Source organism: Pseudochaenichthys georgianus, chromosome 21, assembly GCF_902827115.2.
Source record: "Pseudochaenichthys georgianus chromosome 21, fPseGeo1.2, whole genome shotgun sequence".
Lineage (NCBI taxonomy): Eukaryota > Metazoa > Chordata > Actinopteri > Perciformes > Channichthyidae > Pseudochaenichthys > Pseudochaenichthys georgianus.
The window spans coordinates 36,780,938-36,798,859 of NC_047523.1; the positions used below are offsets into that span (position 1 = coordinate 36,780,938).

At 43.0% G+C, this 17,922-nt stretch overlaps 1 protein-coding gene across 2 annotated transcripts in view; it reads right to left on the reverse strand.

Moving 5' to 3' along the window:
- Positions 1–8,141: 8,141 nt before the first annotated feature.
- Positions 8,142–17,922, reverse strand: part of rif1 (replication timing regulatory factor 1) — a 46,838-nt gene continuing 37,057 nt past the window's right edge. For both annotated transcript variants that reach the window (XM_034109755.2, XM_034109754.2), the window contains exons 24-36: positions 17,342–17,544; positions 16,636–16,726; positions 16,426–16,554; positions 15,449–15,591; positions 15,266–15,355; positions 15,124–15,181; positions 10,943–14,377; positions 10,726–10,854; positions 10,547–10,633; positions 9,961–10,073; positions 9,724–9,874; positions 9,469–9,592; positions 8,142–8,972 (exon numbers count right to left, since the gene is read on the reverse strand). In XM_034109755.2, coding sequence (XP_033965646.1) covers positions 8,686–8,972; positions 9,469–9,592; positions 9,724–9,874; positions 9,961–10,073; positions 10,547–10,633; positions 10,726–10,854; positions 10,943–14,377; positions 15,124–15,181; positions 15,266–15,355; positions 15,449–15,591; positions 16,426–16,554; positions 16,636–16,726; positions 17,342–17,544 — 5,040 coding nt within the window. In that variant the 3' untranslated portion in view covers positions 8,142–8,685. The remainder of the gene's footprint in view (positions 8,973–9,468; positions 9,593–9,723; positions 9,875–9,960; positions 10,074–10,546; positions 10,634–10,725; positions 10,855–10,942; positions 14,378–15,123; positions 15,182–15,265; positions 15,356–15,448; positions 15,592–16,425; positions 16,555–16,635; positions 16,727–17,341; positions 17,545–17,922) is intronic.

The following is a 17,922-nucleotide window of genomic DNA, read 5'->3' on the forward strand; positions in this document are numbered from 1 at the left end:
GCTAAGCTTGCACGCTGAGTCCGACTTTGTCTGGATGCACAGTGGAAGTGCAGCGCAGGCCTTGGCAGCTCCCCAGGAATAATCAGATAATTACTAACACACCGAGCCAAAGAGCAGGCGCTCATAAAGAGGATGAAACAGAGGAAGGAGAAAGTGGCACCTTCTGTCAGATTGTATTATATTATCATTACTGCTCTCCATTTACGCTCCAGGCTGTCAGCCAAGGCAAGGCAAGGCAATTTATTTGTATAGCACAATTCATACAGTAATGCAATTCAAGTGCTTTACAGGATCAAACAGAGAAAACACAATACATTGAGAAGAAATACAAAACACACAAAATAATTAATTAAAAGAAAGAAAACCATGTTTACAGTTCGAAAATTAGAACATTTAAATTTGAAAAGCCATATTAAAAATAAATGTTTTTAGACCTGATTTAAATGTTTCTAAAGTGCTAGCCATTCTCAGATGTTCTGGGAGTTTGTTCCGCATTAGGAGCGTAGAGGCAGAAGGCTGCTTTCCCACGCTTTGATCTCACACATGGAACAGGGAGCTGGCCTGCGCCTGAAGACCTAAGGGGTCTGCTGGGTTCGTACCACTGAAGGAGGTCCTTGATATATTTGGGTCCTAGCCCGTTTAGTGCTTTATACAGTATGTGTGCATTCAAATCTTAAAGTAAATTCTCTCACTAACTGGAAGCCAATGCAGCGATCTCAGCACTGGAGTGATGTGATCTGTTTTCTTTGTCCGGGTTAAGATTCTGGCAGCAGCATTTTGAATTAGTTGGAGCTTACGGAGTGATTTTTTTTGTGAGGCCTGTGAAGATGCTGTTGCAGTAGTCAAGCTTGCTAAAAACAAATTCATTGACAAGTTTTTCAAGGTCTTGCTTCGACATAAGGTCTTTAATACGTGAGATATTTTTAAGATGGTAGTAGGCCGATCTGTTGATTGCCCTGATGTGGCTGTTAAAATTGAGGTCAGAGTCTAAAATTATACCTAAGTTTCTTGCTTGACTTTTCGGTTCGAGTAATAGTGATTCCAGGTGTGCAGAGACTTTAATTCTTTCTTCTTTGGTTCCAAAAACAATTACTTTTTTTTTTTTTTTTTGAGCTGTAAGAAATTACGGCACATCCAGTCATGTATTTGTTTTAGACATGTGATCAATAAATCAGTAGGACCGTATTCATCTATGGAAAGTGATATGTAGATTTGGGTGTCATCCGCGTAATTATGATAGGAAATGTTGTTATTTCTAATTATTTGAGCAAGTGGCAGCATGTACAAATTGAATAGAAGGGGCCCGAGGATCGACCCCTGGGGAACTCCACATGTCATTTTGGTTCTGTCCGATGTACAGCTACCAATTGAAACAAAATACTCTCGGTTTTCAACATAGGATGTAAACCATTTTAGGACAGTGCAAGACAGACCCACCCATTTCTCTAGTCTTTCTATTAAAATGTTGTGATCTACGGTGTCAAACGCCGCACTGAGGTCTAATAGAACTAAAACCGTCGATTTCCCACAATCGGTATTACAAAGAATGTCATTTAAAATCTTTAATAAAACCGTCTCTGTGCTATGACGAGACCTAAAACCAGATTGGAAAGTGTCTCAAATGTTATTGGAGGTCAAAAAACTGTTAAGTTGAAGGTAGACAACCTTTTCAATTATTTTGCTTAAAAATGGTAAATTTGAAATTGGCCTGTAATTACCGATTGTCAGTGTATCGAGGGTGTTCTTTTTTAGCAGTGGCTTAATAACTGCAGTTTTCAAGCCCTTAGGGAAGTCACCTGAATGGAGCGACATGTTCACAATCTGCAGTACATCTGAGGCAATATAGCAATAGACATTTTTAAAGAAGTTTGTCGGAAGACTATCAAGACTACATGTAGTTGTTTTTAGATGGAATATAACGTCTTCAAGTGTTTTATGGCTGACTGTAACAAATTCTGACATGTTTGCTTCGTTAATTATTTGTCCTTGCAATGGGAACGGGTCAAGACTCGGAATTGAGGAATTGATATCTTGCCTGATCTTTAAGATCTTTTCTGTGAAGAATAAAGCAAACTCATTGCATGAGTGGAGATTAGTTCAGGGGCTATTTCCATTCTGGGGTTAGTTAACCTATCAATAGTGGAAAATAATAAACGAGAGTTATTAATATTTTTGTTGATAAGATCAGAGAAAAATGATTGTCTAGCTTTCTTCAGTTCAAGACCGTAGGTGAATAGTTCTTCTTTGTAAATATCATGATGTATCTTGAGTTTTGTTTTCCGCCATCTGCGTTCAGCTTTCCGGCATTCTGTTTTTTGAAGTTTCACTGATGGTGAATTTCTCCATGGTGCTTTCTCTTTTCCAAAGGTTTTTTTAACTTTCACGGGCGCAATGGCGTCAATGATATTCGTCGGTTTTGCGTTAAATGTATCCACCAGATTACTAACAGGGTTTGGTGTGAGAGCCGGCGCGGCTAAAAAGGCTTGGATAAATGATGTACAGGTATTTTCATTTATATACCTTCTCAAAGTTACATCTGACCTAGTGTGGATCACATCAGTGACAGACATCTCAAAGGAGATACAGTAATGGTCAGAGAGAGCGACATCAGAAACAAACACTACAGATATCGAGACCTTTGGCCATAAGTAAATCCAGTGTATGGCCTTTAGAATGAGTGGGCCCTGAGACATGCTGAGTCAGACCAACATTCTCCACAGTATGGAGCAATTCTCTAGCATTTTAATCATTGGTGTTATCCACATGAATGTTAAAATCTCCAGCAATAATTAATGAGTTAAAATCAATACATATGACAGAAAGCAGCTGTGTGAACTCATCTAGAAAGTTTGCTGAGTATCAGGGGGGGCCTGTATATGGTTATTAATAAAACAAGACCCTCACACTGATCAGACTGCTCAGTGGGATCCTTTAGACCGGAGAAAAGACACTATAGGCTATACATGGAATTTTGTTTTATTCTTATTTTATTCCTGTTTTATTCAGTCCTGCGTAGGTATTATAGTGTTTTTCATCAATCTATTATAGGTCTCAGATATATACAGAACCTGTCTCTGATTGGCTGAAACATCAAACAGATCATTGCAGCATTACCCATAATCCCCTCTGTTTCAGCCCTGTTTCCAAAGTGCTGATTCTCTGCCTGTTACTTTAGATGAAAACAAGGAGCCCCTCCCCACGCCCCTCTGAGAGACATTTGGTTACAAAGAGCTCAATGGTGCTCTAGAGGAGATTCAGGTGATAAGGGGGGGGGGGGGGGGGTTACCTTGGTTGCTGATTGGCTAATGGTTACACAAGACAACACATCGTGATGACATCATAAAGTGGCCAAAATCTGATCAGCTCATTTTCAGACAGGTTTTTATAGAAATGGATCAAAAAGAGAGAGAATCTTTATTCCTGAAACAGAGTGTCTTTCCACAGAGGGGACACATGTTGATGTAGAAGAGACATGAAGAAGAGGGGACACGTGTTGATGTAGAAGAGACATGAAGAAGAGGGGACACATGTTGATGAAGAAGAGACATGAAGAAGAGGGGACACATGTTGATGTAGAAGAGACATGAAGAAGAGGGGACACGTGTTGATGTAGAAGAGACATGGAGAAGAGGGGACACATGTTGATGTAGAAGAGACATGAGGAAGAGGGGACACATGTTGATGTAGAAGAGACATGAGGAAGAGGGGACACATGGTGTAGAAGAGACATGAAGAAGAGGGGACACGTGTTGATGTAGAAGAGATATGAAGAAGAGGGGACACATGTTGGTGTAGAAGAGACATGAAGAAGAGGGGACACATGTTGGTGTAGAAGAGACATGAAGAAGAGGGGACACATGTTGATGTAGAAGAGACATGAAGAAGAGGGGACACATGTTGGTGTAGAAGAGACATGAAGAAGAGGGGACACATGGTGTAGAAGAGACATGAAGAAGAGGGGACACGTGTTGATGTAGAAGAGACGTGAAGAAGAGGGGACACGTGTCGATGTAGAAGAGACGTGAAGAAGAGGGGACACGTGTCGATGTAGAAGAGACGTGAAGAAGAGGGGACACGTGTTGATGTAGAAGAGACATGAAGAAGAGGGGACACATGTTGATGTAGAAGAGACATGAAGAAGAGGGGACACATGTCGATGTAGAAGAGACATGAAGAAGAGGGGACACATGTTGATGTAGAAGAGACATGAAGAAGAGGGGACACATGTCGATGTAGAAGAGACATGAAGAAGAGGGGACACTTGTTGATGTAGAAGAGACATGAAGAAGAGGGGACACATGTTGATGAAGAAGAGACATGAAGAAGAGGGGACACATGTTGATGTAGAAGAGACATGAAGAAGAGGGGACACATGTTGGTGTAGAAGAGACATGAAGAAGAGGGGACACATGGTGTAGAAGAGACATGAAGAAGAGGGGACACGTGTTGATGTAGAAGAGACATGAAGAAGAGGGGACACGTGTCGATGTAGAAGAGACATGAAGAAGAGGGGACACGTGTTGATGTAGACGAGACATGGAGAAGAGGGGACACATGTTGATGTAGAAGAGACATGAAGAAGAGGGGACACATGTTGATGTAGAAGAGACGTGAAGAAGAGGGGACACATGTTAATGTAGAAGAGACATGAAGAAGAGGGGACACATGTTGATGTAGACGAGACATGAAGAAGAGGGGACACATGTTGGTGTAGAAGAGACATGGAGAAGAGGGGACACGTGTTGATGTAGAAGAGACATGGAGAAGAGGGGACACATGTTGATGTAGAAGAGACATGAGGAAGAGGGGACACATGTTGATGTAGAAGAGACATGAGGAAGAGGGGACACATGGTGTAGAAGAGACATGAAGAAGAGGGGACACGTGTTGATGTAGAAGAGACATGAAGAAGAGGGGACACATGTTGATGTAGAAGAGACATGAAGAAGAGGGGACACGTGTTGATGTAGAAGAGACGTGAAGAAGAGGGGACACGTGTTGATGTAGAAGAGACATGAAGAAGAGGGGACACATGTTGATGTAGAAGAGACATGAAGAAGAGGGGACACATGTTGATGTAGAAGAGACATGAAGAAGAGGGGACACATGTTGATGTAGAAGAGACATGAAGAAGAGGGGACACATGTTGATGTAGAAGAGACATGGAGAAGAGGGGACACATGTTGATGTAGAAGAGACATGAAGAAGAGGGGACACATGTTGATGTAGAAGAGACATGAAGAAGAGGGGACACATGTTGATGTAGAAGAGACATGGAGAAGAGGGGACACATGTTGATGTAGAAGAGACATGAAGAAGAGGCGACACATGTTGATGTAGACGAGACATGAAGAAGAGGGGACACATGTTGATGTAGAAGAGACATGGAGAAGAGGGGACACATGTTGATGTAGAAGAGACATGAGGAAGAGGGGACACATGTTGATGTAGAAGAGACATGAGGAAGAGGGGACACATGGTGTAGAAGAGACATGAAGAAGAGGGGACACGTGTTGATGTAGAAGAGACATGAAGAAGAGGGGACACATGTTGATGTAGAAGAGACATGAAGAAGAGGGGACACATGCTGATGTAGAAGAGACATGAAGAAGAGGGGACACGTGTTGATGTAGAAGAGACATGGAGAAGAGGGGACACATGTTGATGTAGAAGAGACATGGAGAAGAGGGGACACGTGTTGATGTAGAAGAGACATGGAGAAGAGGGGACACATGTTGATGTAGAAGAGACATGAGGAAGAGGGGACACATGTTGATGTAGAAGAGACATGAAGGAAGAGGGGACACATGTTGATGTAGAAGAGACATGAAGAAGAGGGGACACATGTTGATGTAGAAGAGACATGAAGAAGAGGGGACACATGTTGATGTAGAAGAGACATGAAGAAGAGGGGACACATGGTTGATGTAGAAGAGACATGAAGAAGAGGGGACACATGGTTGATGTAGAAGAGACATGAAGAAGAGGGGACACATGTTGATGTAGAAGAGACATGAAGAAGAGGGGACACATGTTGATGTAGAAGAGACATGAAGAAGAGGGGACACATGTTGATGTAGAAGAGACATGAAGAAGAGGGGGACACATGTTGATGTAGAAGAGACATGAAGAAGAGGGGACACATGGTGATGTAGAAGAGACATGAAGAAGAGGGGACACATGTTGATGTAGAAGAGACATGAAGAAGAGGGGGACACATGTTGATGTAGAAGAGACATGAAGAAGAGGGGACACATGTTGATGTAGAAGAGACATGAAGAAGAGGGGACACATGTTGATGTAGAAGAGACATGAAGAAGAGGGGACACATGTTGATGTAGAAGAGACATGAAGAAGAGGGGACACATGGTGATGTAGAAGAGACATGAAGAAGAGGGGACACATGTTGATGTAGAAGAGACATGAAGAAGAGGGGACACATGTTGATGTAGAAGAGACATGAAGAAGAGGGGACACATGTTGATGTAGAAGAGACATGAAGAAGAGGGGACACATGTTGATGTAGAAGAGACATGAAGAAGAGGGGACACATGTTGATGTAGAAGAGACATGAAGAAGAGGGGACACATGTTGATGTAGAAGAGACATGAAGAAGAGGGGACACATGGTGATGTAGAAGAGACATGAAGAAGAGGGGACACATGTTGATGTAGAAGAGACATGAAGAAGAGGGGACACATGTTGATGTAGAAGAGACATGAAGAAGAGGGGACACATGTTGATGTAGAAGAGACATGAAGAAGAGGGGACACATGTTGATGAAGAAGAGACATGAAGTGGATTTTGCACAATAGGTGACCTTTAAATGTCCCTTTTAACCACAAAGCTATGTGTTACTCTGGTTCAGAGGTGGGGAAAGTACTCAGATCTTGTACTTGAGTAAAAGTAGAAGTACTCAGATCTTGTACTTGAGTAAAGTAGAAGTACTCATATCTTGTACTTGAGTAAAGTAGAAGTACCAGAGTGTAGAAATACTCTGTTACAGTAAAAGTCCTTTATTCAAAATGTCCCTCAAGTAAAAGTAGAAACATATTATCAAAATATAGTGAAAGACAGTAAAAGTAGTCATTGTGCAGATTGATCCATTTCAGAATAATATATCTGATATCTTTTATAATGATTGATCATTAAAGTGTTCTCACAGCTGGTGAAGGTGCAGCTAGTCTGAAGTACTTTGTAGACTGCAGGGTAGCTGGTGGATTCACTCCAGGTGGCCGGCAGGTAGGCCATCCAGTTACTTTAGCCGGGCCGGCTCAGATGATTGGTCGTGCTTTTTACAGCGCCACGGCTTCCACAGATGATATTTTGTTATGTATTTATTGTCAAAGCATTTAATATATTCATTGCTGTCGGGATGTTAAGAGCATTCCATGGAATATAACTGTTTCTGAAGTGAATTACCTACCCCACTGTTACGTCCCCACTAAGGTCTAGGCCCTACGGGACCTGGAGACAATAACGTACAACCAATAATTATGAGAGAGTCAGAGTAAAGGTTGACAAAAGGTTTATTGGCTTTAAGCCAATTAGAAAGCAAGTTTCAAAATGCTGTGTTTTTACTGTAATTCAGATTTCTTGTATAACCAAGTGGAAATGTTCCAAAATGAATCTTTCTTGTATGAGGTATATCCCTGCAATAGGTTACGATATAACTATCCTGAGAAGATACCTACTTAATTTGACTAGTATAAAGCCAACATGTTTAAATATTAGACTTGTACAAAAAACAAATAATATTTTGTTGTATTTAAATCACTAAGAAAGGAATCTCGTTATGCTTCCTGTGTTAAACTTAAACAAAACACCGGTCAATGCAATATGATAAACCTTACTCTTTGGAGTTTTCCCTTTCCGGTGCTAAATAGGTTTTCGTGCATGGAAATGGTCGCAAAGGATAAAATCCTCAAGCTCTCCAGAAGCATGTAAACATGTCTCAGTAGATGCACATACAAATATGAAACCTGAAAGTTAGCGTAAAGTTAAAGTTTAATATATTGGTAAATCAATGTTGAAAATGTCTGGAGTCACCTTCATTTCTTTCTGACATATCCCTCCCCAAGACTGTCCGTAAGTCTGCTGACTTTTGATAAACATTCTCTCAAATCAAACAAAAAGCTTAATGTTATTGAACTTAGAATCATAAGTTTTTTTATTTGGAGTTTTAAATGCTTCAATAAAAAAGACAGAAGAGTCTACTACCATCTAAAGTTCGCTTCAAGACTTTAAAACTGCAAAAAGACATTCAACTGAAATTACAGAACATTTTACAAAATATACAAGAGCACCGATAGGTTGAATTGTAAACAGCCTAAAAAACAGGCCCATGGATGTAAATGAGGGTAGCGTATGTACACAACTTAAACATCAGTTAAGAGGAGCAAGAAGCCATTCATGTGGACACGAGGAATATTAATAATACGGCTTAAAAAGTGTGACTGTGCTTCCCTTTGAGTGCTTCCTAACATCTTATAAACTATCCAACAGCCCAATCTACAAATACTAAAAAAGTGCTGCTAGCATTCATTTAAAAACCACTTTAGGTAAGGTGATGAGACCAGGCATTCAGAGTTAAAAGCATAAAATCTTTCTGTTAAATCCGTCAATTTAACAAGTCTTGTTGAAGCTTAAATAGATCTGTCTTTATGTGTTTCTCAACTTCTGCCGTCAGCGCTGGTCTTCTTTTTCACAGATCCGCGTCTGCAGCTCGACCACGACGCTCCTCATCATGCCCGACAACTGGTCGTGGATCTGGACCAGCTGCTGAGAGGAGCAGTTATTAAGTTCCTGTGGTGTCATGCTGTAGCTCAGAGCCTCCACCTCCGCCTGCAGCCGTCCTGCAGGTGTGTGTTCAGGTGTGTGTTCTCCGGCAGGTGTGCCAGGAGTCAGGTTTTTGGGGCAGTCGTCCTCCATGGGACCGTCGGCAGGAATCGGCTCGTCTATCAGCGCTGTCGCTGCAAAGATAAGAGGACGTTTATAAAGTTAAACATTAGTTTGACCTTCTGATAAATACTCAATAGGCGCTTTCACACCGGAGTACTTTTCCCAGTATAGTTCCGATAGTTCTTGAAAATGTTGCGTTCACACCAAAAAAAAAATCAAGAACTATAACTTAGTTCAGGTACTTTCATGGGAGAGAAAGGTTCCTATTTCTGATTGGCTGGGCGGATTGCAAACCACGCCCCGTAAAACTCTGAAAAGTTTTGTGAAGCCGCCATTTTATTTGCTGGCATTAGCATTATTAGCATTAGCATTAGCCCAGCGCACGAACGGAGAGAGACTAACTTATGGCAACACAAAAAGAAACATGGGAGCGGTGGAGATGAGGTGTCGGCGTTCTGGCGATTTACTCGGAAGGCTTCAGTAGAAGCTGCTGGGAGTTTCATCTGAAGCCAGTCCCCAACTTTTACCTTTGAATACAAACCGACTTAATAAAGAGTTTTTACACACCTAGCGTCTCTGAGGTCTTGTCGTCTTCATCCTGGTTCTGAGGAGCACTGGTCTCCTCCAGTTCAGAGGTCATCATCTCCAAGTCATCCAAACTCTTCAGCTCATCAAAGCCTCGTCCTTTACGCTGGAAGAGAATAATCCAAAAGGTCAAATACAAGAATTATACCTTTATGCGTTTGTTTTGTAAAATGGTATCGTTTGTATTTGTGCAGTGGGACATCAATGCTTTTGCAACGTTGGCATCCCCTGGCTTACTTGTTGTTCGTAGTTCTTTAGCGCCTTTTTGACGTTGGAGATCTTCGGGGAGCGAATTGGTAGAGTCTTGATTTCAGTGAGAGTGAGGGCGCTGAGGTCGCCGACAGTTTTTATGTTTCTGGCTCGAACCAGCTGCCCGAAACCCCGAGACCTGTGAGGAGAAACGGCAGCAGTTACAAACAGATGCACCTGATAAAACAATATATTTAAGAAAGGTTAACTATTTACTCGACTCACCACATGCTGGAGGAGATCTGCGGCAGCACGGCTTCTACCGGCGCCGAGCAGCCGACCAGAGCAGGGTAGATGCAGTCTTTGTAGACGGGACGATCCTTGCTCATTTCGGAAATCTAGACGAACAAGCAAGTTTGCATCGACCATCAGGACAACCGTTTCCAACTGTAAACCAACAGCTGCGACGATGCATCACAGAACATAATGATCCAGCTCTGCAGCGACCCACTCATTTCGTTTTTACAGCTCATTTAAAAAAGGGGGAGTTTACCAAGTTCACAAATCAAAGTCTGTTTACAGGTCGAGACAACAACTGTCAATTACGACTTAACACATTACAGTGGGACTGTTATTAAAATGACAATCGCTAAAACCCTTGAAGCTTAGTTCGAGTTACTTAGTTTAAGGCTAAGCAGATCCACGCCCGTGTTTAATCGGCACATTTTATTTCAGTGCGTGTCAATAAGAGGACAGACGGCGTGTTTTGGATATCTCAAAATCCACCTTTTAGAGCCAGATATTTCTCTTACAAGTCAGTGTAAGCCAAATTATAGCTATAAATAAGTACAGTTTTCGTTTTGCAGCATACCAGGCATTTCTTGGAGCTCTTGTAGCCTGGACTGTGCAGATTTCTGGGACTCAGGATCAGCAGGCCCTTTGTTGGAGTCGTGACATACTAGAATAAAGAGAAGGAGGGTTGTTGGATTGAAGTTTGGTTCATGTGGTTCAGAAATAAAAGGCGAAGTAAAACAAACGCGTCATTAATACCTTTGGCTGAGGGATACAGCTGCCTTTGTTTCTTCTCGGGGAGCTGGTTCTGAGCGCAGGGCTGCGACGATCAATGTCGTCCGCAATTTCCTGATGATGGATCGGATTAGCAAAAGACACACGCCTCGACTGCAAATGGGAAATAAAAAAAGTTACTTTCACTGACATTACAAACCAATTATCCATTTTCAAATTTCACCAGCGTGTTGTCACTTACTTTGATAATGGGTGAGGGAGTCTCATCCTCGAGCGGTCTCTTCAGACCCTTCTTAAGGATACTTGTGGATGGGGAGGCTGTAGGAGACCAGGTTCCTCTGGTCCTGCTGCTGGGGCTTTGGCCGAGATCTGCCGCCATTAAAGCCTCCAGGTCCTTCTGCTTCGCTGGAGAAACTTGAGCCAGAGCAGCATCCAAATTTGCGACAACATCGTTCAAACTGTGGAGGGCTCGAGATTCCTCTTCGTACTGACGCTCTAAAATTGCGCTTTCTGCACTGGTGTACTCTGTGTGCTGGTATGTTGATTCGCCTTCTTTGCTGGAGGCGGACTGTTCTTCATCGATGACATTTTCACACTCGTTAGAGACTTGTTCACCGAAAGTAGTGTCAAGGTCTTCACCTTCTTCCGCCGTTGGAACGACCTCCGGATCCTCGGCTGGAACGACCTCCGGATCCTCGGCTGGAACGACCTCCGGATCCTCGGCTGGAACGACCTCCGGATCCTCGGCTGGAACGACCTCCGGATCCTCGCCTGCAACGACCTCCGGATCCTCGCCTGCAACGACCTCCGGATCCTCGCCTGCAACGACCTCCGGATCCTCGCCTGCAACGACCTCCGGATCCTCGCCTGCAACGACCTCCGGATCCTCGCCTGCAACGACCTCCGGATCCTCGGCTGCAACGACCTCCGGATCCTCGGCTGGAACGACATCCGGGTCCTCGGCTGGAACGACCTCCGGGTCCTCGGCTGGAACGACCTCCGGATCCTCGCCTGCAACGACCTCCGGATCCTCGGCTGCAACGACCTCCGGATCCTCGGCTGCAACGACCTCCGGATCCTCGGCTGCAACGACCTCCGGATCCTCGGCTGCAACGACCTCCGGATCCTCGGCTGCAACGACCTCCGGATCCTCGGCTGGAACGACCTCCGGTTCCTCGGCTGGAACTCGAGGTTCTTGATCCATTGAATCTGAATCATCCTCTTGTTTCTCTGCAGCTTCCTCACTAGGCTCAGCAGCTTTCTCCTCTGAAGACTCGAAGGCCTGGAGTTTTTCTATCAACTCAGAGGGCTCCACTGTGTCCTCAACAGAAGGGTCACATGGCAACTCTTCTTGATTCTGTTCAGTACTGATTCCAGCTGATTCGGGCATATCAGCAGAGGGCAAGTCTCCAGTGTCCCCTTCCTGTGAAGTGGTCATCTCAGTAACTTGAGTTTGCTCCTTGCGAGCTGAAGCGGTGAGCGATTGGCTTTCCTTTGTGTTGTCAACAGCATCCACCTCCACCTGCGATTCTGCGTCACCTTGCTCTTCAGTGTTTATCTGGAGCGATTCAGAATTCTGCGACTTCTCTAAATCCTCCAAGTCTGCTTTCGCTTCTACACTTTGTGATTCTGCCTTTTGAGAAGCATCAGAATCACCTTTTACCATATCGTTAGTAATTTGGCTTTCTTTAGATTCAACGGTGAGAGGACTTGGAAGAGACAGTCGAGGTTTCCTTCCCCTCTTTTTGGGCATTGGGGGATCTTCTTTGGCCTCTTGGCTTCCAGACTCTGTACTGGCGACTGGTAACACTTCAGAAGTTCTACGTACGTATTTGCGTCCAAGGCCTTGGGAGGACTTGGCGGTATCTAAAGACTGAGAACTTTCTGGGATTGAGATAGGACTCGACTTTGAGGGATCCTCTTGTACTTTTTTGGGCCTACCTCTCTTTCTGGCCTCCGGCTGACCGTCAGCTGTCAGTGAAGCCTGAGAATTAGACCTGCTCCGCCTTTCTAATGAATCCTTATTCTCACTTTTACTTTCAGACCCCGTTGCCTCAGATGATGCCTTGCTTCTTCCGGATCTGCGCCGAGACTGGCTTTCAGAAGATGAGGGGGTGATCACTTGAGAGTCCCCTTGACTAAGGTCATCATCTGTGGCTTCCCTTGTCTTAAGTTGATCTTTAACCTTCGACTTCTCTGTTGTGCTTGTTGTATCTCCGGACTCGTCATTGGTTGAAGGAGAAGCGACTATCTGAGAATTTTTCTTTTCATTGTTGGGCTTTTCAATAAGCTCGGACCCTTGGGATTGGCCCTGAATTTGAGGAGAAGCGATCATTTGAGAGTCTTTTTCTAGCTTTTCACCATCTTGTACAGTCTGAGAATCGATGTCATTGTTGGTCTGTTCTTCAATCTCCACCTCTTGGGGTATGGCACTAGTTTGAGGGGAAGGAGAGATTATTTGAGAATCTTTCTTTGGCTTTTCCTCATCCTTATTAGCCTGTTCTACAACGTCAGCCGAATCCTTTTTCTCCATCGATGCTTTGCTCCTCCGCCTTTGCTTACCCGGTGACTGACTTTCATTATCAGCCAGCAAATCAGTTTGGCTGGAGTCTCTGGTGCTTCGCTTTTTGGGTTCAGGTTCTTCAAGGAAGTCCTCCGAAGTGTTGAACAGTTTGATCTTCTTGTTTGCTTTTCTCTGAGAGTTGGTTAGGTTTGACTCACTCTTGTCCGTCTGAGCCCTCGTTCGTAATCTGCCATCGTCTTCCTCAGCAGCCTGTGTACTTCTTGTGTTTGGCCTGCTCGACTTTGAAGAATCACTTTTAGGTTCCTCTCCAGAACGTCGCCTTTTCAACAGCGTGTTTTTATCTTCATGTTTCTCAGGGCTCTCTCCAGGCAGCCGAGGTCTGACTCTGGGGCGCCCAGAACGTCTTGGTTCGCTTTGAGAAGTCTCAAACAGAGAAGAATGAGAATCATCTAGAGCTGCATCAGATTCCTCTTCCTGGCTTGAGGGTTTTGTTTCCTCTGATGACGAGGTACTTTTTGTTCTTTCTTTGTCCTCCCCTTCAGTCTGGGTGTCGGGGATAACGTCTTCGTCCTCTGTTGGGTCGCTGGCCAGTCTCACAGTCAGCTTTACTGGCTCAGTTCTTTTTCTAGAGTCTTTTGGTCTTACAGGGGACTCAAAAGCGTCAGTCATAGGACTCGCCGATTTAACTTTCCCTGTCTGAGAGGACTGGGAACCTTGGGGCTCAGGACTAGTGGATGTCTGTGAAACCTGAGAGGACGACTTTTTGCTGGCGTTGGAGCGTTCTTGGCTATCGGAGGTCTTTATTAGTGGACCTGTGAAAGTACTGCTGGGACTACCAGCTTTCCCCTCGGCATACTTCTCCAGAGTGATGAAGGACTGACGGCGACTGTTTTGTTTCTGAGGAGTCCCAGAGACCAAATCTGAAGAACCAGAGATGTCAGGACTTGGGCCTTCTTTAGACTGCATTTCCAAGTCTTCTGCTTTATCACTAATGGTATCGTCCTCCATAGAAACATCTCTGGACTCAGGAATCATATCTTCCTGAATATGGTTTTCAGGCATAGCATCTACCGCTTTTGGACTGGCATAGTCTTGAGTGTCTTTGGTTAGAATTTCATGGTCTTCCTCTGTTTCAACATCTTCCTGAGGAACCTGGAAGAAACCAAGTGAAAGTAACTAAATGTGTGTGGAAAGGACAAAATAGAAGTTCTTTTAAGTGTAAAAAAATGCAAACTTGTGAATCTTTGTATTCAAAGTGATGAAGAATGTAGTTCTAGTCCCAAATGAAAGCCAAGTCATAATAGGCATTTCCTGTTGAAGCGCTTCAATAACTGTCTGTCATTAACAAAAAAAGAATATTCTGCGTGTTGAAAAAAACCATTTAAAATTATGTTTTTTTCAGAACATATGGGAGATAATCTGATGCAATTTCACAATACCCCATTTGATTATAATGCCTCCTGGATGCTTCATGGGGAGGAGACTCTTGAGCAACACATTATGTAAAGATTAAACATCTGGCCCGGAAAAGCTTGAGATCCCCCAGGAAGAGTTGGAGGACTTGTTAGGAAACCTGATCAGAAACGGTTACGCAAATGACCCGATTCCTGCTTTTTAAAATGTATTTTGCCTCGTTGGTCAGCAGTCTTCCTGGAAATGTATAATTTGTGAGCTGGTATATGCACAATCCTGCTACTTGTTCGAGCTCCAATTATTTATGTAGCAGCAGTGTTAAATTCATTAATGGGAACATCTCCAACTTGAAACAAAAAAAACTCCAATTTCTCAAATAAATAAAAGCTGTGTTTTAGCTGCAAGTACCAATAAACAAGTTTTAGTTTTATTCATTCTGGCTTTAGCAGAGCCCTGCGGAGTCTTTCCTGTCAGTGTTTGCTTACCTTGCCAGTAGCCTCCTCATCTGTAACCTTGTCAGCTTGTTCAGATGCCAGTTTGTCCCTGTGGGGGAAAAACGTTTTAGTTTATGAATGCTGAGTTTTTATTAGAGAGCAGGGATTTAACTTGATGACACTCAGAACTTACGAAGAGTCCTCTTGGCTCTGGGTGTACTGGGTGAACACCGTGGTATCCAGAGAGGCATCAAGGTTGTTGTACATGGCAGGGATGTCCACCCTGTGAGCCAAAGAAAACATTAGATTTACACGAGACTGACAACATGGACGCCACTGATTGACTCATGTAAACAAACAAGAGGACACAACTGACCTTTTTGTCCTTTTCACCTCCTTCTGGTGCTCAGTCAGCACTCGCTCCTTGGCCTCGGGAGGAATAAAGACGAAGTCGATGGAGGCCTCTTCGTCCAAAACTCCTCTGCGGGGGGGCTTCGGGGAGCCAAAGTCAAGCTTTGTCTTTTGTAGAGAAAACAATGGAAACAGAGTTGTGCAATGGTGAGATAGTTAGACAGAAAATTGAATATACTGTGTAGTCAATGTAAACTTGTCCTCACATGGTAACAAAGTGCTTTCCATTTTTAAATGAACGGGAGATTTCTTATCTTACTTAAACATCTTTTGCAGAACTAAATCTTAAAGAATATCATTGCTAGTAATAAAAAGATGGCAAAGCAACTGGTAAAGAAATAAGTAAGTAAGTATGAGCCAACACATAGTGCATTATACACAATCCTATCCATATATGGATTTCAATGACTACTTTCTTTACGATGTTGTATTTTAGTGTTGCCTCCGTTTAGTGTCCCTTCTGTAACTTTGTGTGGTAGTGCTACCACTGACGGGTCTCTTGAAAATGAGCCCTTGTGTCTCAATGAGATTTTACACCTGTATAAATAAAGGCTAAATAAAAATACCCTTTTGCCTTGCATGTGAACAGCTTTTTCTTATTATCAAATGATCAAATGTTTCAATCAGGCTTCAAATACATAATATGAGAAACACCCGAGATGAGACATTCATTAATTTGTCTAAATATGTACATATGTTTATCCATCTCACAGTATGCATGTTGGTTTATGTACACACTTTGGTTTTAGTGAGACTATAAGAAACGGAGCAATCGTGTCCGTTTCTTAAACTTTCAGGTCTCCAAATATGTGTGGACTTTCCAGTAATTATAAATCATGTTAAGTATTTAAATTGCAATCCTGTGGTTTTTAAACAGCATCGTTTTTTTCTGACGATGTTTAGATGAATATTTAGTGATGAAAGCCGGTCTGGTGAACTTACAGAAACGGGTTTGGAGGTTTTCGGTGAGCTCTTGGTCTGGAGCTCAGCAGCCTTCCGCAGAGAGTCTCTCTTCCCCACAGACGACACCTGGATGCCACTGAGTTTCGTCTCCAACTGGGAACTCTCACTCTGAGGAAACACACAAGATCAGCCACACATGACAACAAACAGTGGCTAAAATCACAACACTAAAAAGTAAACGCAACTTACTGAATACTGTCCACTGAGATCGGGAACATCGACCACCTCGAAGCCAGGGAGGATGATCGGGGTCTTCTGCTTCACCTGGCTCAATATTGGTCTGTATAAAGAATATGGAAACATGGATAAGACTGACGTAATTACACCTAAATATGTTTATTTATTTCTAATGTTTGAGAGGTCATGAAACAAATAATTTTCCTTTGTTGCATTGCCATTGTTAGTTGTATGTTAAAGTAAAATTGTCCGTAAAGAGAGGCCTTGGCCGGATTCAGTTACATATTTTTGCTTTCTTTACGGTTTTCAAATGGTGTTAATTTCCCTTTGTTTTGTTTCTAATTATTAATAAATACTCAAGTCTGTATTATTTTGGTGCTAAAATCTAAAAAATGTGCGATTGTCAATTGTTTGTTTTTTTAATTTGCGATAGATAAAAGATTTTTTTTTAAAGCTGGATTTCATTTATCACGTGACGCAGGTAAGGAGAGCCGACTATTGAGTAGATGGCAGACAAACGTTTAAGTGAAAAGTAAATGTGGCATTCAAATCAAACCGTAATCGGCAACCTGAGGATAATCTACGTAATCTGTAAACCTCGCCGGATGAAAGTGGAAGCACTTGGATGCCTTTAATGCATCTTGTTTAGTAAACTGTCCGGGCTACAGTGTGTGGCATCGCTACATTGCAGCATTAAATACGAGCTGAAGACGTTCACCTGATCTCCTCGGGGTAGGTGAGGCTGACTGAGTTTCCAAAGCTGGAGTTCCAGAAGTGAGCGACGGCCGTGCGGAGCTGCTTGTTCTTGTGAGGAAACATCACGCACAGCAGAGGAGAGAGAAGAGCCAGGAGTTCATCGTCGTACGCCAGCATGGAGCGGGTCTGCAGGCAGCCGAGCACGTCGCTGAGGAGCTTCTCCAACTGAGAGGGGAAGGCACACGTTAGTGGATTGAGATTGCTTTTTCCCTTCACATCCAATAGCACTCCAAGTTAGATGAGCAGTTTCTTTAACAAGGGGGCACAACATGTTTAAGGTCTCAATCCTACAAAATGAAACGGGAGAATACGAAAACTAAAGGATTACTTTTGATTTGAGGTTCAGCCCCATAACCAAGTTAATCAACATTCATCTGGCTGCTACTTATAAATAAGTTATCTAATATATCATATTCCAATAACTTGTATATAGACTCTTATTGCACTATTTCACTTTTTGTACTATTATTCTTTTTGCATTTACTATTCGTTTCTGTCAAACGATTACAATGTTTAATCAGATTAATCACAGCTTAAAAATTA